Raw genomic sequence first — 25,135 nt, 5'->3', positions numbered from 1 at the left:
ACGTTAATTTCCATTCGATTATATTTTTCCATCGTCGACGGGTAAACACATCTATAAAAAAATATAACAATTATGTACAACGAATCGTTGAATCGCAACAGGCAACGCAGCGCCCAGTGCCGCAGAAACGTATTAACAGAGTATTCAGAAGGAAAGGAATAAAATCAACGAAACGCGTGGTTCCCAGCACTGATTGTTTATCCAACAGCCACCATGTTGAATCGTTCAAACACAAAATGGCCGAGATTCACATAACCTGTAAAATGTTTTCTTCAATAAAATGACAATGATGTCGTGAATGATGTCGTCTGTGAGCAACGATGCTGATGCTTCACTGGCGACGATTTCTCTGAAATATACAGTCTTGCGATTTCGTTGATCGTTCGAGCGCTATACGGTCGAGAAAAGCTGAGGTACAGAAGATGCAAGATGGCGGCGCACGATTCATTCGATCGGTACACATCCTTCATTTAATATCTCGTGGTTTCTTGAAGATATTTCCGATCGACTTGTACCCTGGACGTTTCCGATTTTGCCCTCTTCGACCTCGCATCATGACTAAAATACAAAACAAAAAAAAGAGAGGAAGAACATCAGTTTCGGGATCGTCGATAACACAGACTGTTGGTCTTACCGATTCAGCGACGAAGAGTCAATAATTCTTTGATTACTCGCGACAGTTTATTTGACAATGGAGTAGGAGGAACGATTAAGATGGATAAGATTTTATTTCGGGCGCTTTGAATATTTGAACGTGAGATTAGGTTAGGTATACATATGTATTTGGATTTCTAAAGCTGACTGAAGATAATGTAAATCTCTGACACGTAGTTTAAACAACATTTTAATGAAATGCTCCTCTGTTTAGATACTGATTAGGATGAAACGCCAATTTATATAAAATAAATGTCTCCCTAGAACATCATGGTACAATTATTTTAGAAAATTAAATTAAAAATTAACACGTGTAATCGATTAATTTTCAAAGTTAATTTTAGAACGAAACGTTTTATGAGAAAAACATTCTGGTTTACGCTTCGAGCCTGAAAAGAGCCTATCGACTTATCCTGTGTCTTTGTACGAAGATTTTTGCACAATAAATATCGAAACAATTTCGCGAGCGAGCTGCAAGCACATACACGGATCGCAACGATAACAAATGTCGGGAGTATTTGCATCCCTGTCCCAGAACCCACGTGGGATCCTCCAGGAAAGTGACTTAAACCTGATTCAGAATATTCTTCTAACAACGCGGCGTGGATAAGAAGTTAAACGATATGTCGTGGCGAGAACGGCTTTCCCCCTGATCCACGGTTAGGGTTCCCATCGACGGTAAACCAAGAACGTTAAATCCCACCGCGTCGTAAAACCAGTTTCACCAAACTTCCTCGCCAACGACGATTTATCGTCCGACCTTTACGGCCAGCCCTTGCCGGAGATAATCCGGCATAGCGAAAAATCTTGATGCACAGCGTGCATCGCGTTTACATGACAAAACCTTAGTCAACTAAACTTTTCCCGGCTTCGGCTTGGAATTTTTTCCTCCGTTCATCGCGATTCTTTGAGGAGTTGCAGAGATGCCGGAGAAAGAGAGAGATTTGAGAATTTTCGAGAGAGTGGAGAGACTGTGAAACTATTTTGACGTGTTCGAACTGTGAATCTATTCGTGAATTTGGGTGAACTTGGGGAAGAAAGTAAAAAAACGATGAAGGAAGAGGTGCACTTACTTTTGTATTATACTTGAAATATCGACGTGGATGAATTATATATGTCATGAAACGTCAAGAGGCGAATGAAGTTATTGCACAATTTAGTAATTTCTTGATTCCTTTTTTTTTTTTTTTTAATGAACAGGCGATGAATTTTGGAATTTCACGAATAATGTTAAAGAATTTGAGCAATAAAATTAGTAGTTATAATTCAGTTCAGATTTTTATAATAACTGGTCGCCTTTCATCAACTTCAGTCGAACAATATTTTCTCCCAACATAACAAACTGCAGAAAGTTAAAATGTAAATTTTTAATAACACGACACGGACTGCGATTAACAAACGAGAAAAAAGCAATGATAAAGATTGATCACTCTTTTTGACTTAAGTGCAGACGAAAATTTTGTTATCCTTTAATACGAGACGATCCGAGGAATTCTGCGGTGTACAAGCGTTGACGTAACAGCTTTGATCCAACTTGATTTCAGTCTACACAAAAATGCTTCTATCCTCTAATATTAGGGGATCCAAGAAATCCTCTGACAGGTCTACGACGACTTAGAAAGAGAATTTTCAGTGAAGCTTCAGCCAAGATGAAAGGAAGATTCTACAATACGAGATGAATTTAATATATCAAGTTCACGAAGAATTAAAAGATGGAATTTTCTAGATAGTCGAGTATTTAAATATATTTAAAAAATAAACGCAGAAGAATTTAAGGAAAAGGAATATTAAAAGATAATCAGGGAAATATGAGTGATCTGCTGGAAATATTAAATTCTCTGATCACATAGAAATATCAAATATGTGAATGATGAATTCAATGTGTCAAATTTGCAAAGAAAATTGATAGATGAAATGAACAAGAAACAGACATTGAAAAACAAATGCAAGATGAATCTAAGATATGAAATTTCCAATAAAGTTTAAATTCAGATCAAGAAATAAATGTTAAAATATATCTTTATGTCATAAAGATATAATGCCTACAGTAGATTAAATAACACCAAAACGCACTGATTACTAAGAAAATTCTAAAATGTACTAAACACTAAAAATACTCGACTATACAAAGTACTAATAAAATTCTAAAATATACTATACTGGCTACAAATACTGGAGACACTGAAACATACTAAATGTATTAAATGTTAAAATACTAGATTACACTAAATGCTAACAAAACTGTACTACTATACTACTGGAGACACTAAATACTCGAGAGAACACTAAATACAGTAAAATATACTAAATGCTAAAATACTAGAATGCTAAAAAACTAGAAACCAAATGCTGAAATATACTAAATGTATTAAATATTAAAATACTAGACTACACTAAATGCTAACAAAACTGTACTACTATACTACTGGAAATACTAAATACTGGAGACAGTAAAATATACTAAATGCTAAAATACTAGAATGCTAAAAAAACTAGAAACCAAATACTGAAATATACCAAATGTATTAAATGTTAAAATACTAGACTACAATAAATGCTAACAAAACTGTACTACTATACTGCTGGAAACACTAAATACTGGAGACAGTAAAATATACTAAATGCTAAAATACTAGAATGCTGAAAAAACTAGAAACCAAATGCTGAAATATACCAAATGTATTAAATGTTAAAATACTAGATTACAATAAATGCTAACAAAACTGTACTACTATACTACTGGAAACACTAAATACTGAAGACATTAAGACATACTAAATGCTAAAATACTAGAATGCTAAAAAACTTAGAAACCAAATGCTGAAATATACTAAATGTATTAAATGTTAAAATACTAGATTACACTAAATGCTAACAAAACTGTACTACTATACTACTGGAAACACTAAATACTGGAGACAGTAAAATATACTAAATGCCAAAATACTAGAATGCTGAAAAAACTAGAAACCAAATGCTGAAATATACCAAATGTATTAAATGTTAAAATAGTAGACTACACTAAATGCTAACAAAACTGTACTACTATACTACTGGAAATACTAAATACTGGAGACAGTAAAATATACTAAATGCTAAAATACTAGAATGCTAAAAAGCTAGAAATCAAATGCTGAAATATACTAAATGTATTAAATGTTAAAATACTAGACTACCCTAAATGCTAACAAAACTGTACTACTATATTACTGGAAATACTAAATACTGGAGACAGTAAGATATACTAAATGCCAAAATACTAGAATGCTAAAAAAACTAGAAACCAAATGCTGAAATGTAACGAGATACAAAGAGGCATACCTCCGCCTTCTGGGTGGCGACGCTGTTCAAAGCGACAGCCTCGGCAACCGGCTCTTCCTCCGTACTCTCTCTCACGCCGAAGATGGTCTTGTACATGTACGACGATAAAAGGGCGCCACCGATCGGCCCGAACCAGTAGATCCAGTGATGGGACCACTGATTGTTCCACAGTGCCGGTGCCAACGACCTGGCCGGGTTCATACTGCAACCTGTGTAAGGTCCGAACGCGAGTGCAAGAGCAGCCACAGTTAGGCCGAATCTGATTGGCACCGAGTCCGTGTTCCTCGTGTTTCTATTGTCCCAGACGGCGCACGCGACCAGCATCAGTATTGCGGTGGCAATACCCTCGAGTACCAGGCCCTGGATCGCGGATAGCTCCGAGTGTAGATCGGTCACGCAAAACATGTCAGATTCGTCCGCAGTCTTGCTCGTCAGACGACCTCCTGGAGTTACCAGCTGCAACAGTTAGCGTTTCGGTTTGATCAGCTTTTATTAGAAGGAGAAGATTAATATTAGATATGTGAGAGAAGATGAGTTGGTTAGAATTTGTATGGCTGATCATTTGATTCTAGAATTTTAGTAGTGTGGCTGTCATTGGACCATTAAGGTTTTGGTATTATGGCTTGATTCTTGAGCTTTTATTAAATTATTTAATTATTTTACAAGAGATTAGGATTGGTGTGATGAATTGTCTGGTTTTAAGATTTTAATAATATGTCCATCATTAAGGACAAATCCCCTGTTGGGATTTTGGTTTGATATTAGGTTTGGTGTTTGAGTTTTTATTAGAAGGACAGATTAATATATTAATTAGATTTGTGAAAGAAGATTGGCACGATGGATAATCTAGTATGTTAACTTTCAAGTGATATCATTAGTCCATTAGAAGCTACAATTATAAATTCTGTTTTGGTAGTTTTAATTTAATCGAAGTACCTAATTATTAATTTTTATCATATGAAAACTATGACATAGAAAATATTCTAAACATTAAAAATCACGCATAAATAATTACAGTGAATTATTATAAATTATTAATTAGGATTGGTATGATGAATTTTCTAGTTTTAGGATTTTGATAGGGTGTAAAGTTCCAAATGATATTAGCAGGATCTAAAACTAAAAAAGTTGTAACTACAATTTAAGTTTAAATGATTTAATATTGGTAGATCTAATTTAATTTAATTTCATCGCTAGATAACGATGAAATAAGAAATAAAATTAAATTGACATGATTCTAGCGTTTTATTAATGTGTTAATCTTCAAATGAAAAATCTATCAAAATTGTCACGTCAAGTTCCAAAATTTCAAAATTCAATTCAGATTTTCTGCTGCATGAATTGTTATTTAATTAATCTGAGATTTCCAAATCTCGCCAAGTGTAAATCATTTGATTTTATCAATGCGAATGAACAAGTTAAAACACATATACATACGTATTTGATCGAATAATCTAGCTGAGAATTAATTGAAGATCGATGCGATGATTAGATCGGAATGCGAACAATTGAATCTACAAAATGATTAATTGCGAATGAATAGAATAAATTACAGCGGATGTTTCGACGATTTGGGTGAAGTTCAATTGAGAATTAATGGAACAAACTGTCTAATCTTATAACTAGAACGATTTATCTAAGGGATCAAAGTGACGGATCACTCAGCAGTAGTTTTATTGCTTCGAGGATTGATGCAATGAAACGTCTGGTGACTTAATTGAAGTTTATGTCTCGATACAGATTGATTCATTTCTCTCTCTCTTTCTCTCTCTCTCTCTCTCTGACTATTAATTAGTCAACTTGGCAAGACGAATCAATCTATATCATCAAATTACAAATTTTTCTACATTTCACTGTATTTTCTATATTTTACTACTGACAATTTGTTGCATTTTCTAATTAATTTATCTTCATTTATCCACCCTATGCACGATGTAAAAACGTTTTACGAAGTAAACTGAGCGATGCATTTTGAAAGTAGAGGCTTCGAGCTTTAGAATGGCTCCAGGTTTATTATTTTCGCAAAATAATAGTAACAGTTTCAACATTTATTAATCTCCAGTAACACGAATTACTCGCACTTTTTCGAAACTGCCTCACTTTCTTCGAACACGACATTGTACTTTCGTTAACGGGACATCAGTTCGATCTAATCGAGTCGAAGCTCTGTTCGAAAACAAACACCCGCGATAAGAAATGTTTGCAAACGTTCTCTCTTATCCAGGCTGTATACCTTCGTCTGTTTCATTATTCTCCGTAATTTGTTCAACGATAAACTGAATTAGAATATCAGACAGATTTATGTGAGAATTTTTAATCGGCGTACGACAGCATGCGACAGGCAGAAGAAAATTTCAAGAAACGTATAACAGAGAACCTCGACTTCTAATTAACAAATTAGCGGATTTTGACGAGGTTTGATATTTTGGCGAATAAAATTAAGCAAAAGCCATTTTTAGCTAGGAAATTTTACAACGAGAACTGAATGTCTTCGATGATATTTTATATATTTTTGCACGCGTGTATGTGTGCGCATTTGTGCATCTCTAAATTTCTCGCAAATGCATGAAAATTCGAGAAATTAAATTTAAACAAAGATACGAACCTTCAGCATCCCGAAACCCAGAATTCCACCGACCGTTTGAGACAACAGATAAATAAATCCTTCGGGAATAGTCTTCAGTCCAAGCACCACCGATCCAACCGTGATGGCGGGGTTGACATGAGCAACACTAATGTGGCCGACGGACTGAAAATGAGGGAAAAATTTTAATTCCAAATTCGATCGAATATCTTGGAAAGTTTGAAGTCGAACGAGAACACCAGAAATCGGGAACTGATTTCTTCACGATAATGGAGATATTGTCTGCGGACCAAAGGTTAAAATTTCAATTCAAATGAAAATTATGGAATTTGAGTACATGAAAATACATGTTAAATATAAAAAACACAGAAACGATATACACGTAGACTTGAATGATGTGAGAATAAAAATTTCGTTATTCAGAAGTTGAATTAAATTTGTGAAAGAAATCAGTGGACACCAACTTGAATCACGATCATCACAGCGAGGCCAAAGGTCAGAGCAATTTGTAAATGCGAGGGAGCAACGCCCAGGCTCCCGACGCATCCCATACAGCCAATAAACACCAGCATCGAGGTTCCAATCACTTCCGCTAATGCTGTGATTACAGTGTTCTTCAGAGCACCATCTCCTTGTATCAGCTTCTTGAAACCTGTAACATGGAACACCCTGTAGATGGTCTTGTACATTTTCATTCGATTTTCTCTATTTTGTTGGTCAACAACAACGTCGATACCGTAGTCACTACTGAGATCTAGTTTAATTTCTATTTTAGTGGATACAGGAAGTTCCATTTTATTGTATATAATGCAGAACTACCAGTCTAACCTAGACAGAAATGGATTTAACTACAACAGTTGTTTGTTCATTTTATTATATAATGTAGAACCACCATTCTAACCTAGACAGAAATAGATTTAACTACAGCGTTGTTAAAGGCGAGACAATCATGAGAAGATATTCTGGCGCGAGGTGAAAATTACTATTTTAATAGATACAGCGGATTTCATTTTATTATGTAATGTAGAATTGCTTAATGTAGATGTGCAGTTGAATTAAACAGAGGTGCTGTTAGTTGTGAGAAAATATGGCATCTTGAAGTGAGAATTATTGTTTTAGTAGATGCAGGAAGTTTTGTTTTATTATGCAATCTAGATAGAGTTAGATTCAAAGCTCAATCTGTCGTGGATGATTTAATTGTGAGAGATACTCTGTTGCAAAGTGAAGTTGAATTTTCAACGTCAATGAAATGATTTAAATAGGAATGATAAAGAAAAATAGTCTAGAGAAACGATTCCCAGATTTAAGTGGCTACAGACAGTTTCAGTTTTCGCATCCAGACATGGAACAATATTTTTCTCAATAATTTTCGCTACAGTCTAAACTATTTTAAAATAATGAATAGAGCGTTCGAAATAATAAAGAACATTTAGAATAATTCCCAAACTAAAAATCACCGACTCAATTAGTTACAGGTAGTTTCAATTTTCTCATCCAGACATGGAACAATATTTTTCTCAATAATTTTCGCTACAGTCCAAACTATTTTAAGATAATGAATAGAGCGTTCGAAATAATAAAGAACATTTAGAATAATTCCCAAATTAAAAATCGCCGACTCAATTAATTACAGGCAGTTTCAATTTTCTCATCCAGACATGGAACAATATTTTTCTCAATAATTTTCGCTACAGTCCAAACTATTTTAAGATAATGAATAGAGCGTTCGAAATAATAAAGAACATTCAGAATAATTCTCAAACTAAAAATCACCGACTCAATTAGTTACAGGTAGTTTCAATTTTCTCATTCGGACATGGACCAATATTTTTCTCAATAATTTTCGCTACAGTCTAAACTATTTTAAGATAATGAATAGAACGTTCGAAATAATAAAGAACATTCAGAATAATTCCCAAACTAAAAATCACCGACTCAATTAGTTACAGGTAGTTTCAATTTTCTCATCCAGACATGGACCAATATTTTTCTCAATAATTTTCGCTACAGTCTAAACTATTTTAAGATAATGAATAGAGCGTTTGAAATAATAAAGAACATTCAGAATAATTCTCAAACTAAAAATCACCGACTCAATTAGTTACAGGTAGTTTCAATTCTCTTGTCCAAACATGGATCTACATCTTGTCAATAATTTTTATTATAAAATAACCCAAACTTCAGAACGCGTGTCACCCTGGCGGAACAATTCTCAAATTAAAATTCCTAAAATCCGATCGACTACGGTTTCAATTTTTCCCTTGCACGCCAAACACTTTGCCGCGAAATTTTCACAGAATTGCCGACGATAGAAGGGATTCATCTCTGTGGTAACGTTTCACCTCCCCCGTATGGAAATGTTTCTTTCCGTTTCACTCGTCAACAGGGGCAGCAGACATTTTCCACGACGTCGACGACGTTTATCATGTATAGAAGACACGCCAAACGACCGCTCGTAATGGTGTTCTCGAGATCTGAGTGTCGACAGGTGTCAACAGGGACAGAGACGTTTCCGTCGTGGCTGCCTGCTCTCCCGGCGAGTGAAACACACTGGTGATAAAGATGAAATATTAATAAATCTATTTTTCTTCCGTCTGCCCGCGTTGCAACATGTTCGAGGAGCCAAAAACCTATTGAATTATGAATTCCTTCGCTGTCCCCGGCATTCTCGGAAAACAGAACGAGAGCTTGGACATTCTGAAGGAAACTGCAACACATCTGTCAGATGACGTTGTTACAGGTTTCGTTCATTTCTTTTTGTTCGAATTTCTCCCTGGTGACGAAAACTCTTCTTCTCTTTAGGGAGGATTTTTTTCAAGTTCGAGTTACAGTTGTTTTATAACGAAGCGTCAATACTAAAATGTATGTGTAAAGGAAATATTACGTTGCATAAAAAAAGAAAAAAATTGTATTTCAAAATTTTTTTGAGTGGATTTCGTTTCACTCGATAATTATTTGAAATTTTGTCGAAAACGATAATTACTTGAAATTTTACCAAACAAATGTTATTTATTACGTATACTAATGCACAACGATAACGGCAAGATAAAGTGAAAAAAAGAACTGCGCAAAAAATCATCGAAAATAAGTACATATGATAATGAAAATCGACCATTAAATAATAATAAATAATAAAATAAATGAGTACCATTATGTAATAATAAAAATAAAAAGAATACCATTGTATGTTATTACCATCGATGGCCTTACCGCAATTCCAGACCATTGTATCGATACCTAGAACTCAGCGCGTGTACACTGAACCACTTGCACCGATGAAATAAATAGCCTGAACGACAACAAGCTGAACGTTTGTTCACGAAAGACAGCGTGCACGTTGATTCAGTCGACTGCTGATTAGCCACTACTATGTACGACGCAGCATGAAAATTGCTCAGCCGAGTGATAGCGTAAGTGTAAATACACCTACATCACGCAACCATTGCCATTCGAACGCAAATATTGCACCAGTTTGATCGGTATTTTTCTAACAGTTCGATAACTATTGCCAGAGATCCTCCTTAGTCGTTTATATCGGTGTCTTTTAATTTTTGTTGGTATTCAACGACTGATGACTTTTTAGGAATATGTAGGCCCAGGAATGTCGCCACGTATATCTGGTAACTGTTTTTTTTTTTTTTTTTGTTTCGCTATAGCGGTGTCCTCTCAATGCTATGGAAAGTTATGCGACTGTTAATCCAGAGCTAACACTCTTCTTAATAAAAATATATGTGTATTCTCACCGTTGACTGGATACACAAATTTTGAAGCATCTTGTAGATCGATTTTTACGAATTATTTTGTTATTTGTTAGGGAATGAGAAGGAAATTTTGAAATGCTCTTTTTTTTTAATCTAACATGAGAGGAGATGTTGATCTTGAGGAAATTGTGGAGGAAATTGGTTTTTGAAACGTCCTGTAAATTATATTTTTAGCGCAATATTTATAACGCATAAGTTCTTGCTCCGACGCAATACTTTTTTTGTAGTTGCAATTATTTGTAGAATAATGAATATTATTAGTATAATTTATGGTAATGTGGTAATATAATACTTTTACCATTCTCATTGCTATTTTTATTAGTACTATACTATCTTAATTAAGAGTTTTACTCTCTTATGATAATCCCCAAATCTGTTTATTCCACTTTCCATCCAATGGGACTTGCGTTTTTAAAACAACCTCCAAATTTTATCTAAATTTAGTAGTACTATCACTATTTCTTCTGCTCTCAGTAAATTTATTACTATCTTCAATTCAATTGTCTGTCGTTTTACTATTACATTGAGATTACATATCACTATTATTAAGATTACATACAATTACTATATACACTATATACATTGAGATTACACATCAATTATTATTACATATCACTATTACATTGAAATTATTACTATTGCATTCTAACAAGCAGCACTTCTTTCTGAAACATTTCAATTATTTCGCAACAAGTAAAGAAATCCATCATTAATCCAACCATTTTCCAATAAATTCTTTTGTCGTTTGCGAAGAAATCACAGAGCTTCATTTGTGCCTCATATCTGAATCGGAAGTATGGGCAACAAGATTTCCTTTATATAATTCCCGTGGTATCGATCGTGATAAGTTCATTTTTACGAGTCGAGAGAACGTAGAATGCCGGTGAACAATTAACTCGACGTCACTCGCTTTAAACGATGGATCGCAATGAGGATCGATCGTAAATCAGGACGATGTCAGTCACGTTGCCACGCGCGAGGTAGCCGCGCGCACGCATTTACGAGAGATAACGTCAGATGCAGGAGAGATTCAAAGTCGCGGAGCAAATCACTCAACAACGTTGGTCCTTCTGTTGTGCGAGTTTCGTAACTCGCGTTGGAAACTTCGCGATATCAAACGCTTCCGTTCTACAGGGCTGTTCACAAACGAATCCTTTGTAACAGGAAAGATTTGGAGGTTGGAAAATTTGTCATTCAGGATTTTAGATATTTGCCTCGACATTTTACGATTAAATTTCTCTATACAGTGTGAATTTTTTTAACGAAGGTTCTCGTTTTTGAGGTTAGGAAGTTTAATATATAGAGAGTCAATCGCTTGAATATAGAGTGTTTCAAAATTGGAACTTCCAATTAGAACAAACGAATCTTTTGTAACAGGAAAGATTCTACTTTGGACGTTAGGAAATTTGTCATTCAGGATTTTAGATATTTGTCTATAAAATGCCTCAACATTTTACGATTAAATTTCTCTACACAGTGTCAATTTTTTTAACGAAGGTTCTCGTTTTTGAGGTTAGGGAGTTTAACATACAGAGATTCAATCGCTTGAATATAGAGTGTTTCAAAATTGGAACTTCCAATTAGAACAAACGAATCCTTTGTAACAGGAAAGATTCTACTTTGGAGGTTAAAAAATTTGTCATTCAGGATTTTAGATATTTGCCTATAAAATGCCTCGACATTTTACGATTAAATTTCTCTACACAGTGGAGTTTTTAACGAAGGTTCTCGGTTTTGAGGTTAGGAAGTTTAATATACAGGGATTCAATTGCTCGAATATAGAGTGTTTCAAAATTGGAACTTCGAATTGGATTGTTTTTAGAAGGCAGCCAATTCTTTTTCTAAAACTTTTTCTCCCCTCTTAAACTATTACGCACTAACTAGTAACGCGATACTTCTATACAGGACATTTCAAAAACATAACTTCACAAACGTGTTACGCTTAATCTAATAATAACTTTCGTCACTTCCGTACTGTATATTTCAAAGCAAAGAATTGCAGAGCAGCGAGGAAGCAGAGCACGAAGATCTAAATATTAGAAATTCGTGCAAACCAATTAATATAAAAAGAATTCAACTTCCAAGATTTGTAAATTGGCGCGAGGACAAATACGAGAATCATTCGATTCAAATAAATCGGATTGATTTCTCGAAATTGTCGAAAAAAAAAATTGTCGTCGAAATAAATACGCACAGCTGTGAATATTCGAAGATTTCTCGAACCGAGGATGAAAGAACGATCGTTTGACTTTCAAGACTGACAAAATATAAATTCATGGGGAAATCAATTGCACGCAGGTGGAACGTTTGGAAATTCGAAGGAAGTGAATCGAACGAATCGTGCGGAGCGTGTCGATAACGTTTGGAAATTGTTTCCCTTTCGGCGTTGCCGACAATTTTTCGGTAATTGTTGATAACGAGATCGCGGATCCAGACGTGCACCGCCATGGATCCAATTTCCACGGGGTATGGATATTTTCATCGGGACCGGATCGATACCGATACGGATAGAGCCACACATCAATCACCGTGCACTCTTCCGATGAACGTGCACTCTGATTACTTTCGCCGGCATTCATCGGTTAGAGGAGCGAATTCGCAGATCCGCGAAAATACCAGTAACCAACGTGTTTCGATAGGGGGGAAAAAGAAAACGCGGGGAATTTTTTTTTTTTTTTTCAAAGCCTATTCGACTCTGTAATATCGACCGGAGTCGTGATTATAAATGGACTTCTAATTAACTGTGAGGTAAACGTATCTTACTGACGAATATAGTATTCTGTAATACTACGTGTTATGTTAATAACACTGTAGTATCACTCAAATACTGACGACATTGTATAGCGTTACATATACGTATGTAGATGTAACGTAGAATAGTATAATATTGCGTATTTAGTATCCTAATACTTGATATGGTGTTCTATAATGATTTCTTTTATTTTGAAACATACTACTGTAGAACAGCACAGCGTAAAAATTATTCTTTTAAATAATGAACTGGTAGTAATAATTTGGAGATTGTAATTTAAAAGATTGTACACAGTCTTAGGAAATTAATTCTGATGATAATAATAATAAATTCCTATCTATTCAACGGTATAGTAATTTTTCATATTGTTAGCCAAATTTGGAAATTTCGTTTGCTCTTGAAATAGAACACTCGGTTGTTACTCTGAAATGGCGCATTGACAACAACAGCAGCTACTTAGCAGTAATAATAGTATTTTACTAGCATGTCGATGGTAAGATAAACGTTTTGAATGCTTACTGGAGAAAACGCTAATTAATTTCCTATGTTGGACAATTCAAATAATTGTTTCATAATCTTTGCAGTTAATGTTGAAGTTATGTAAACACGACAATTTTTAACAAACTTAAATAGGAATATTTTTTTCCTCTAAAGTCCTCGTACAAATATTCATTTATTTATCTGCTGTCATATCTTTCGTTACGCAAAATGATCGTACCATTTATTCACAACACTTTCTATAAATAACAAATCCATAAAAAGAAAAAAAAACGAAAGAGAATAAAAATTTGGTCTAATCATTGAATGAGTGATTTACATTAGATTTTATTTTGCACTTTAGACACTTGGCCATGGAGACTGATAGATTTTATTAATGATAAAATTAAATTAAATTGAATTACAGATTTAGAAATTATATGGCTCCCTCACAATGGCCAATGTTCACAACATTTTTAAATACTGATAACTGAGATCAAACAACTAACTTGGTCAAAACAACTTTATCTACTAGATGGAGAGACAAGAGAGAAATACATATTATGTATTCGTTTATCTTGTATTATCAAAAGATGAGATGTAAGAATAATATTTTTGAAACATATACAATGAAACGTTGAGACAGGTTGATCAGCAAACAAACCCAATCCATTGTTATTTCATCTCTTATAATTTATGCTAGCCACCTTGTTTCGTTCGCCTATTACACAGCTATGTTTCTTGTTCTGTACTTCTTGTCTCTCTAGCAGTAATGGATGAAATTTTTTCACAATTTAATGACAGATAGACGAACACAGCGTATAAAACAAGGGATCAGTACGATAGAATTTATATATTAAAATAATAAGATAAATAAATATTTAAAAAAAAGTACATATTGAAAATTAATTACATAATAAAATTTGCAAAGTTAAAATAAATTTTTCTCAGGTTAACGAGAGAAAAGACACGAATGTACCTGGTCCGATCGATTGGTATTGCATAACTAAACAATTTCAACGAATTCTCTCTCAAGTTACAAAAATTTCCAAAAAATAGAAACAGCGATATAAAAAAAATTCGCGAACTTCCCCGCGACAACAGGCACGATAAGTGAAACCACTAAACTGATAAAAATAATACAGCTAATGTTTTATTGCGGCGTCTAATCTAAAAATTCGCGAGCTGATCCAGTGACTGTTCGGTTGCAGTCGTGCAAACAGCAGCGACATTCCAATCGATCATCATCTGTTGGGCAAACGTTTTTAGAGAGTGTCCTCGAGCAGCGTACGATCAGCAGACAATCGGCTAATTCTGCAGAGAGATTACGCGGCAATTAGTCTGGTATAATCTGCCTATTAGGTGGATGAACGCCATCGGATATAGAGCGGACCGTGTTCGTATTGACTAATGGCTCGTATCGGCACGGTCAGTACAGCCAATCTAAGTCCGCCGTCTTTGTTCCACGTTCCAGCCGTGTTCCCGATGAAGTTTCACCGATCTTATGGGATCTTACGTGGCGCACGGGCTTACAAGAGCGTTCGAACGGTCGTAGAATTTGTTGTGTCCGGCTATGTCGAACTATTCAACGCGTTTCTGTACGGACGTGTCGGACATATCGATTTTCGGCACGTTCATGAAAAATTTAGGAGAAACGTCGAAAGTATTCGCGAAGTATGTTTCTAACGGGTAAAATAATCGTCCGCGCGTGTGGAAATGGTTTTTTAATTTGAAATTTCACGAACATCCACAGGCTGGTAGTAAATGTTCTTAGCAGTGATTGATTTTGAAACGCGCTGATGGGAAATTTTAATTTTAATTTGATAATTACTGAACTATCGATTCCTGTGTGAGTCTGTGGGAAAATTTAAAATGCAAATATTGCAGAGAATTTGTGTAGAGAAAGTAAGATAGTAAAATATTATATATATATATAGAAAGTAAGAAAGTAGATAGTAAAATATTCAAAGAAGAAATACATGAAATTTGTATGTGGAACTGAGAAATAAAATGTAATAAAAATATAGCTTTATAATTTATATGATTACTAGAATATGATTGTATGATTTTTTATATATAATATTATATTACATTAATTTAATATTATATTATATTATACTATATTATATTATATTATATTATATTATATTATATTATATTATATTATATTATATTATATTATATTATACTATATTACTATTTTATACTATATTATACTATTTAATATTATATTATATTATACTATATTATGTTATATTATATTATACTATACTATATTATACTATATTATATTATATTATATTATATTAATTTAACTATATTTTACATACTTAAGATAACTTAGAAGTGCCCAAATATAAAATATATAGATACATACTTATGAACGATGGTGTACATAGTTATCGCATGAAACGTGCCAGAAAAATAAACGATAAACATATATCGGTTTACGAAACACAAACGAGACAAGGACGACGCGACGAGTGCAAGTGTTATCGGGTAACCCCGAAGCTGATAACGCGATTTTCCTATTTGTATAGACAGGGATCCGATAAAAGGTGGCCTCACTCGATTTCGATTCACACTTCCGAGATAAGATGAAATTTGACCGAATTCCTTGGCGACCCTCTCATAAAACGTTCAGATCCCGTTTAGCTTTCAGTCTGATAGCGGGAAACAAAAAGAACAGAATACTAGTCACGTAGACATTGAGAAAGAAACGATGGTTAAAGAATTTTAAACCACTTGGATGATTCTTGCTGATTTCTCTTACTTTTACTTTGAAAATTAATTTGTTTCAAGATCATTTCAAAATTATTAACATTTTCACGAAGTTTATTTATCACACAGTTTGTTTATTTATCACATAGAAAAATTCAGGAAAATTCTAGCGACTGTTGAATTATTCAGATTCGAGGGATGGTGAAAAGAAATCGAATAACTTAAAGAAAGCTCGATCAATTTGATCGATCTCGTCTTTGCAGTGGTGCAACGAGAAAACTGTAACTTGATTGAAAGTTTCAGTAACGTGAGGATGACATTTAATTCTGTGGTATAAGGACGAATTGAAAATTCCAGAAGTACAGGAACTTGATTCAAAGCTTCAGTAGTATAGAAAGATTGTGAACAGCTGTTTACTAGAAGAGCACTTTGTTTGCACATTGTTTTTACGCTCCAAATTTTCCAGCGCGAGATACGTTTCGAACGCCTAAAATCTAATTGATCGCAAACAACAAGGCGATAGAGGAGCTCCGTTTGCGAGAATGGGAAGATTACGTAAGTCCGAGAAGATCGAGACCAGTGGCGCTAGTATCGCTTTGGTCTCCGCGCGAACAACTTCTCCACGTTGCTCGATCGCCATTCAATCCCCCATACAGATATCTATTCCCTCGTGGACCGTTTTAAACGAGCGTATCTAGCCACAGCTGTGTCATCACAGAAAACGATAAGAATTGTTTTTATAACATTCGATAGGCATTGAAGACTAGTCTTGTTTTCTTTTCGACCGATTTCCTTTAATAATCTGCGACCCGGTTCCAATCGAAACGGTGGAGGATATCTATCGCCTAACATAGACTTATCGTGACACGTTTTCATCAGAATAACTCGCATGAACTTGGATCTGAAACGTTGATGACCTTGATCCAGGGAAATTTCTTATTATCTCAGCAATGATTACATTTCAATGTTTGAAGCAAAAATTCGAGTTTCATGGTTTTGTTATGCGAAAGTATATAAATTTTGGTATTCGTAGGCACAAATTTTCGTTTACGAACGATTTACACAAGGTTCGAGGGGTTTGTACGGAGAGAAAATTGCACACAGTTTGGGGATGTAAGATAGAAATTCTAGTTGAACCTCGACGCGCCACGCGCGTCGAGAAACTTTTCGCCCCAAAATTGCAACATTTCAAATATAACCCAGGCAAAGCAGATAATAAATTTACTGCTTCTCGATGATTTCTGTCCAGCGATACACCGACATGAGCGCAGAAGAAAATGAAAGCGACGAATTATCACGTATATTACACGGTTCGGTCGCTCGTTATGGTCCGCAATCAGTTGCCAGCGCGGTTGGTCAAACATGTGATAGACATTTTACGATCAAAGAAACAAGATCGTTCGTTGCATCATTATCATTACGTTATAATTGTGTTGCTGTTATCACCACGCATGTATCATTGTGTCGTAACAATGTTAAGAAAAAAAAAAAGAAGAGAGAAAAGATATTCAGGAATCGCGCGAAATGGATTCGCCCTTGGTGAATCCAAGGAAATTTTCATGTCACGATCAATTCCGCCGTCGGGACGTGAACTGGGACGTGACCACGGCTTTGACCTAACTGAAAATCGAAGCAACCTCGAGCCGAATTTAAAACGAAGCTAATTTAAACCGCTGCCCTGTGTGACCCACCTGGGGCACAGCCGATCGCCGGGACGAGCAGGTTTTTCGGGGCCGGATGGTTCGTTGCTCGTACAAAAGGAAACGTATTAACGTATCGGCAGGGGAACGATGTTCCGTGCGGCTAATGTCGTTACGCAATCGAAACGTTTTGATCGAGCCGCCGGGGCCACCAGTTATCGGAAGACCGCGCGACTGTTTGCTTGCTTGCGATTCCGAACACGTGTCCGATGATTCGCAAACAGGCACGTGAGTCTCGATTTCGTTTATTAGGCACGTCTCTCCAGATTTCTCTCGTTCTTCTGTTTTTGTTTTTTTTTTTTTTTTTTCTTTTTTTATTTGGTTATGGTTTTTTTTTTTTTTTTTTTTTTTTTTTTTTTTCTTTAGGGAAGGGAACGTAACTGAATAATAATTTTATATTCTTTCTGTATAAAATTTTTAATTTAATATTTTTGTTTCTCTGTTTTTCTTTTAATAGTCGGGGGAATCGTTTCTTGTTTTGGAATTAAAAGCAAAGAAATTCATTATCTATTACTTAGGAATTAAAAGAAAATTAAATTTATTTAGTATTTAGGAGAAGAATTTATTAAAAGAATTTATTACGATTCAAGTTAGTCAATTCTTATGAATTGCAGTTTAGAAAGAAGTGAATGACGATGTGTGTAGGTAATCAACGGTGTTTTAAATAACAACAAAGTTTTTAAATACAATGTAGCACACGATTCTTATTCTCGTTTCTGTAATAATGCAAATATTCGTATAAGTGTTCCATTTAATATCGTCAAACGATTGAATTTCAAATGATTGAATTTCATTGAATTTTGAATTTCTGAATTAATCAAGTTAACATTTAAATAAAGAACACGTTTGATTGACGAAGGATAGCTGGAAATCGTTGATTTAAAATTCCGGCTTGTCATCCATCATTATAAATACACATAAATAAATAATAACCAACATTTGAATAAATAAAATCTCCATTGATAAATAAATGCACAAAAATCTCCAGACACGTGCAGATGCAAGGCACAGTGCAAACAACAGGTATAATATAATTTAAAAATGCATAAATGCCAATAAAGCAATAATTCAAACAGTAAGAATAGAAAAGAATTGAATAGAAAAAAATAAAGTAAGAATAGAATAAAATTGAATGGAAAAAAATAAAGTAGAATAGAATACAATTGTATGAAATATAAGTGTAGAATATTTAAAGTGAAGGTGAAATAATTTTCTCCATTTTGAAATGTAGAATTGACTCTATATATAGATCTCTTCGTACAAGTATAAAAATATAGAAACAGAAAAAAAAAAAAAAAAACAGGCTTCGTGGAAATATTCAATGACAAGAATTCAAAATTAGGCTTCGTGGAAATAAATATTGAAACGAAATATGAAATAGTTGGATAAAAATCGAGGATAGCGTAAGCGCAGGAACATGAAATTATGATAATGTAAAATCGGCAATCGTGAAGATATTGAATTTCAAAAATGCAAAATAGGTTTCGCTGAAATGTTAAATTGCGGAACATCACGATGGCACTCGGGGAAAATATAGAATCACGAGCGAATGAAGTTTCGAGTAAAATTAAATTCAAATCGAAGTGAAACGTGAAGGCTCAATGCGAAGACATTGGAATTGCAAAATAAACTTCGTAAGATCGTTCGATGATGAAACAGTGCAAAACAGACTTCGTGGGAATGCAAAGTGCAAAAATGCAAAGCAGACGTTTTGTGAAAAAAAAAAAAAACTACAAAAGTACGAAAAATATGAGATTTGCGATGAACGCTTCTGCTTCGACCGTGGATTATTTTCACGCGAACTCGGAACTAATTCGCAAATTCTCAGTTTCACGGCAATTCTCGTGTCAATTCTCATTGCCAGTTTTGCGGAAACTGTTCGAAAGAGATTCCCCTTCGAGGTTAATCGCTCGTTTGTTTAAATCAGACTCGAAAGACGAAGCCGAAAGGGGATTACAAATGCAATCGGTACGTCTGTAATTTAATACTTCGCCAATGAATGTACCTCGAAGCACGGGGAGCACATAAACGCGAGCGCTGCGTTTCCCGCGAAACTTCTAATTATTCACCGATCGCGCGATATTTCGAGCGGCGTGCAACTGGATGTGGTTTCAAGGTCGCGGTACGAGGCTAGATTTCCCTGAGAATGAGTTTTATAATACATATAAAAGCGAATATGATAGCGTACGCTGCGCCAATAATAGTGAAAAATATTGATAAATTTGGATGTAACTTCGGAAGAAGAAAGATGGCGCAAGGATCCACTTGGCGACCATTTCGAAACGTGAAACTTCTACCTTCTACTTTTCTGTTCTTGTATTTGTTTCTACGAATAATTTCTCACATAATTTCCAATTTTTTTTAAACTGTTTGCAAACTTCACTCATCTTGCGGAATTATATTTATTAATATTATATTTTTATAATATTATAATATTTTATAATATTTTTATTACAATATTTAATATTTTATAATATTTTTATTATAGTATTATAATATTTTATAACTTTTTTATAATACTATAATATTTTATAATATTTTTATAATATTATAATATTTTATAATATTTTTATTATAATATTGTGATATTTTATAATTTTTTTATAATACTATAATATTTTATAATATTTTTATAATATTATAATATTTTATAATATTTTTATTACAATATTGTAATATTTTATAATATTTTACTATAATATTATAATTTTATAATATTTTTATAATATAATATTTTATAATATTTTTATTATAATATTGCAATATTTTATAATATTTTTATAATATTATAATATTTTATAATATTTTTACAATTTATATATTATAACACAAAAGAATATTTATTATATTTTATATTATTGCACTTTTGTGGAATTATGCCTTATTCCAACGAATATTATTTATTTAATCAGATGAATAATATCCGATTCGATTTGAACTCGGGACAACGTCACTTCTCAAATGTGAAATAACGATAAATCGGGAACGTATTATTTCTGACCAAACTTGTGACTTTTTATACATACTTCGAATTGCCCAATCCCAGCACATTTATAAACGTAAGTTATCCGTCGTCTGGGAAAGTAGTTCAGATAAGAAACGAATGGTTGTCACAATCTGGTGACATACAAACAAAGTAATTTTCTTCCAGAGGAACGTGTAGAGGTCGAACGAAGGTCACGGTATTTATACATTAAAAACTGGACACCCTGTATGACCGGTGGTTTCAATTTTCGATCGATTTAATCGGCACATGTCACAAACGCTCACAAACAGGCAATAATAATAATAATGTTTCATCTGATCGGGTTTTGTTTGATCATTGCTATTATTATTGTTATTGTTGTTGTTATTATTATTATCCTTTCACTATCTCGCAACGTTTTTTATTACTTCCTGTTCGCATAGCGAAGAGCATAACTGAATTAACAACTGTAGACAGCGGATTCGCTTATGCGTTTATGGAAAAAAAAAAAGAATCCTAAAGATGCGCAAATGCATAGTCTTGTAATATGGAAAAATGTGTATGATGTACAAAGTATAATTGCTTCGTGCAATATCTAACAGGAGGAATAATTTTTTCTAACTGTTTCTTCTGTCTGTTTAATCATGAGTATAAGGTGCAACTAATCATGATAAATATAATATTATGAAATACGTAAATATTATTAATTATATATAACTATATTATATATTAACTTATTAACTTTTGTACGTAATTATATTATACTTAATTAACTGTAATTATAATTATATGTAATTGTACTAAATATTATACTTAATTAACTATAATTATAATTTTATATATATATAATTGACTATAATTATAATTATATATATATAATTGACTGTAATTATAATTATATATATAATTGACTATAATTATAATTATATATATAATTAACTATTATAATATTATATATATAACTATTATATATATAATTATAATTATATATATAATTAACTATAATTACAATTATATATATAATTAACTATTATAATATTATATATATAATTATAATTATATATATATATAATTAACTATAATTATAATTATATATATAATTAACTATAGTTATAATTATATATATATATGTATTAATTATATATGTGTAATTAACTAAATATAAACTATAGCAAAATACAAAATTGCATGAACATCGGCAATTACCGGTCATTTAAATAGTTACAACTTTGTAGGAAAAAAAATCAAATAACAATCCACTTGATCCCGAGCAACCCTGAATTCAATTCGTTTCTTTTTTTTTTTTTTTTTTTATCACAGATGACTTTGTAACACACGATGCACGGAACAGATGATAAAGTGAGGATACTCTTGCTCTTGGGAATTATCAAAATTGAGAATTGTCGGAAAATTTTCTTCTCGTAAAGTGTCCACCACGAAATTTGAAATTTTCTCTCCGATAACGATTTTATTGAACTTTGAATTAACAGGGATTAGACGACAAAGTTTCCTTCGATTCGAAGCGATTTCTTTGAATTCATGAATGCAGAATTAACGAACAGCACGCTTCATCTCTTCAATCGTCGTAATACATATGTACTTTATATGCACTTTTTTTCTCTCTCTCTCTCTCTCTCATTTATCCTTGCACTCATGCATCCACATAGTGCATAGTCGAGACATTAGTTATGCTACTTGTTACGTAGATTTCTAGAAGAAATCCCTGGATTTTATCGTCTTCTTGTTCCCTCATAGAATCTACTTAGTATATTATCATAGTTTGTTATAAAATCTTTATAGCATTTACAGTTTTCAAGTTACTCCGAAACTGAATCGTTCGACTCGATTGCTCCAAAATTCATCGATATCAGCAAGACAGATTCTCCTCCGAAACTATAAACCGAGATTTCCCATCTCTTGAATCTTTTCGTTTCACCTCGACAACGAAGCCAAACAAAACGCATCGTTATACCCGCCGATCATGCTCCGCCGTTTTACCCCGCTCAATACCGATCAATTCCTCCCTCTCGAAATCCACCTTTAACAAATTCTCGCTCGATCTGCTTAACACGGAATTAAACCTAACCTAGTTTACGTTTCAGTGAACTTGAACGACTTTAAGAATAATTTGCTTGGCACGAGTTATTGTGTACAATGTCGCGCAAAAGTTTTCGGAAAACTTCGCGCGTTTTCGGGCAAACATAGTTAGAATTCTCTCCGCACGATTTTTCGCGTTGATTGTGCTTCTTGTGTTATTACTATATTACATTGTACGTATAATAATATATAATACTACATTACATTATACAGTTAATATATTAATATTATATTATATTAACTGTATATTAAATGGAATATTATATATATTATATATATTATATACATTAACTGTAATATTATATATATTATAATATTATAGTGTATATATATATATTATTCATCTATTTATTTATTACATTATTTTCATTATCAATGATATCTGCTTCGAAATTGCTCTCCAACTGCTAAATATCATCTCACGACTGAGTCCCAACAACAAAGATGCAAATACTCTCTACAATTGCATTATACTTCACACGAAAAAGGAACGTAAATACTTTAATACTTTACAGCTGCTGTTGTATTATTTCATACCGAGCCAAAGAGTGACTCGCAATACAGTCTTGGCTTACCAAAGGCTGAGGAAATCTAAAAAATAAGAAACAACTAAAAACTGCACCGTCAAATCCTCAGCCACCCAACGTACAAATCGCAGCCAACCTTTTATAACTTTATTAAACGTCCGCCGATTTATAAACGATAGTGTACACACGCTCTGTATGTACATACACTTACCCGAGCGAAATCCGCCAGAGGACATGACGCCAGCCGTGTGTTCACACACTCACTCTCTACTATAATACTACGATACTACACTCGGGGACCGACGACGAGAGAAAGAGATCGAGGACGGTTCCGCGCGATCTCGATCGATCGGAGGAAGCAGCGTAAATGGAGGAGGAGGAGGAGGAGGAGGAGGAGGAGGCAGCGCACGCTCGCTCGTCCCGATAGTTTGTGAACGGGCACGATCGTACGCACTTTTATCGCGGCCCGTGGCACGTGGTCGCCGTTCTCTCGAACACCGTCGATTCAGCGGGAAACTTCTCCCTCCCCACTTTTCCACCTCCCCTCCCCTCCTGTTAACCCTCCTGCCCCGCCAGATGGCAGGCCAGTCGCGCGCAGCGCGCCATATAGGTCACGCGTGTGTTTGTGCACCTGCGTTTATTTTCGATTGCCGAGAAACTTAGTTTTATTTTTAAACGCGTGTGCAACAAACTCGCACGACCGTGAACAAACGCGGGACTCTGGACAGTTCCGGGCGGGGGAATGTCGAGGGAAATGTACGTAGAGCTTATGTCGCAATGATGAGATCAAACACGCAAGTACACGAAGATTGAATTTTGAAATGAAAATGATTTTTATATAGTTGTTTATATGTTTCGTCTTCGATTGGTTGGCATCGTTTCTATGAAACGAAACACTTTCGTTTGATCTGAGAGTGTTGTGGTGAGAGAGGTAAATAGGGGTGTGACGGGAAAATGTATCTGGGTTGTCAGGTTATGTTCCATCCGCGTATCGGAAGCGATTTCAGTCAAACGATTGAAGAGTTTGTAAGGTTTCGTTGGTATCGGATGAAATTAGGTTGGGAACAAGAACAAGCTTTGATTGAGTGGATAAATCTTTGTCGCTCTATAATAATCGACCACCTGTGACAGTCAGGGATTGACAGATTGTTGTCGGTCGTTGTAACCTGTCGAACAATTGTCAGGTTATGTTGCAGTGCATATTTAAAGCGATTTTAGTGAAACGGAAGATAGAGTAAAGGCGAACGCGACATTTGCGAATCACATTTTGAAAAAGAAAAGCGTTATCGTTCATTGAAGTTCATAAATATGAAAATCGGGTGAGGCGCATGCGCAGTAGACGCATGCGCGTCAAACCAACGCGCATCGGGCGCGTTTACGGCCACTGTTTCAAACACAGAACGTGTATCTGAACTTTTTAATCAAATCAATCATAAAGTTAGCCAGAAAGAAATTACAATGTAACTCGAAGATTATCTTGTTTCTAATCTTAAAGTCGAATGGCATAAAATGTTATCATTGGTAAAGTGGTTAATCCTTTTCACAATCTCAGCGCGTCGAAACGAAGCGTCGAAAT

At 34.2% G+C, this 25,135-nt stretch overlaps 1 protein-coding gene and 1 long non-coding RNA gene across 5 annotated transcripts in view; one reads left to right on the top strand and one right to left on the bottom strand.

The window, feature by feature from the left end:
* LOC122529708 overlaps nt 1–25,135 on the top strand; it is a 38,269-nt gene that overhangs the window by 6,395 nt on the left and 6,739 nt on the right. The window contains exon 4 of one of the 2 annotated variants that reach the window (XR_006306846.1): nt 2,349–2,360. The exons of the other annotated variant lie outside the window; for it this stretch is intronic. This is a non-coding gene — a long non-coding RNA (uncharacterized LOC122529708). Of the gene's footprint in view, nt 1–2,348; nt 2,361–25,135 lie in introns of those variants that run through there. 2 annotated transcript variants of the gene reach the window in all.
* LOC122529706 (aquaporin-like) lies at nt 4–24,011 on the bottom strand. Of its 3 annotated transcripts, none has more exons than XM_043656089.1 (5): nt 23,771–24,011; nt 7,024–7,211; nt 6,581–6,724; nt 3,976–4,431; nt 4–558 (listed from the first exon to the last, which is right to left on the bottom strand). In XM_043656089.1, exons 1-5 carry the CDS (start codon nt 23,793–23,795, stop codon nt 553–555), a joined length of 819 nt encoding a protein of 272 aa, XP_043512024.1. In that variant the 5' UTR covers nt 23,796–24,011; the 3' UTR covers nt 4–552. The 3 variants fall into 3 exon arrangements, with proteins under 3 accessions (XP_043512024.1, XP_043512025.1, XP_043512023.1); XM_043656090.1 differs by lacking the exon at nt 23,771–24,011 and adding an exon at nt 9,770–9,925; XM_043656088.1 differs by lacking the exon at nt 23,771–24,011 and adding an exon at nt 9,755–9,923.

This window comes from Frieseomelitta varia, unplaced genomic scaffold (genome assembly GCF_011392965.1).
Source record: "Frieseomelitta varia isolate USP_RPSP 00005682 unplaced genomic scaffold, Fvar_1.2 scaffold_304, whole genome shotgun sequence".
Lineage (NCBI taxonomy): Eukaryota > Metazoa > Arthropoda > Insecta > Hymenoptera > Apidae > Frieseomelitta > Frieseomelitta varia.
The sequence above is the reverse complement of the archived record's forward strand: the minus strand, read 5'-3'. Positions and strand labels throughout refer to the sequence as shown.

Excerpts from the sequence above, each read along its gene's own strand:
- LOC122529706 (XM_043656088.1), bottom strand. The coding sequence starts at position 9,785 with ATGGTCTGGAATTGCGGTAAGGCCATCGATG. Across the intron at positions 7,212-9,754 it reads TTGCGGTAAGGCCATCGATG|GTTTCAAGAAGCTGATACAA; the intron begins GTAATAACATAC and ends TCCATGTTACAG. Across the intron at positions 4,432-6,580 it reads TGGGTTTCGGGATGCTGAAG|CTGGTAACTCCAGGAGGTCG; the intron begins GTTCGTATCTTT and ends TAACTGTTGCAG.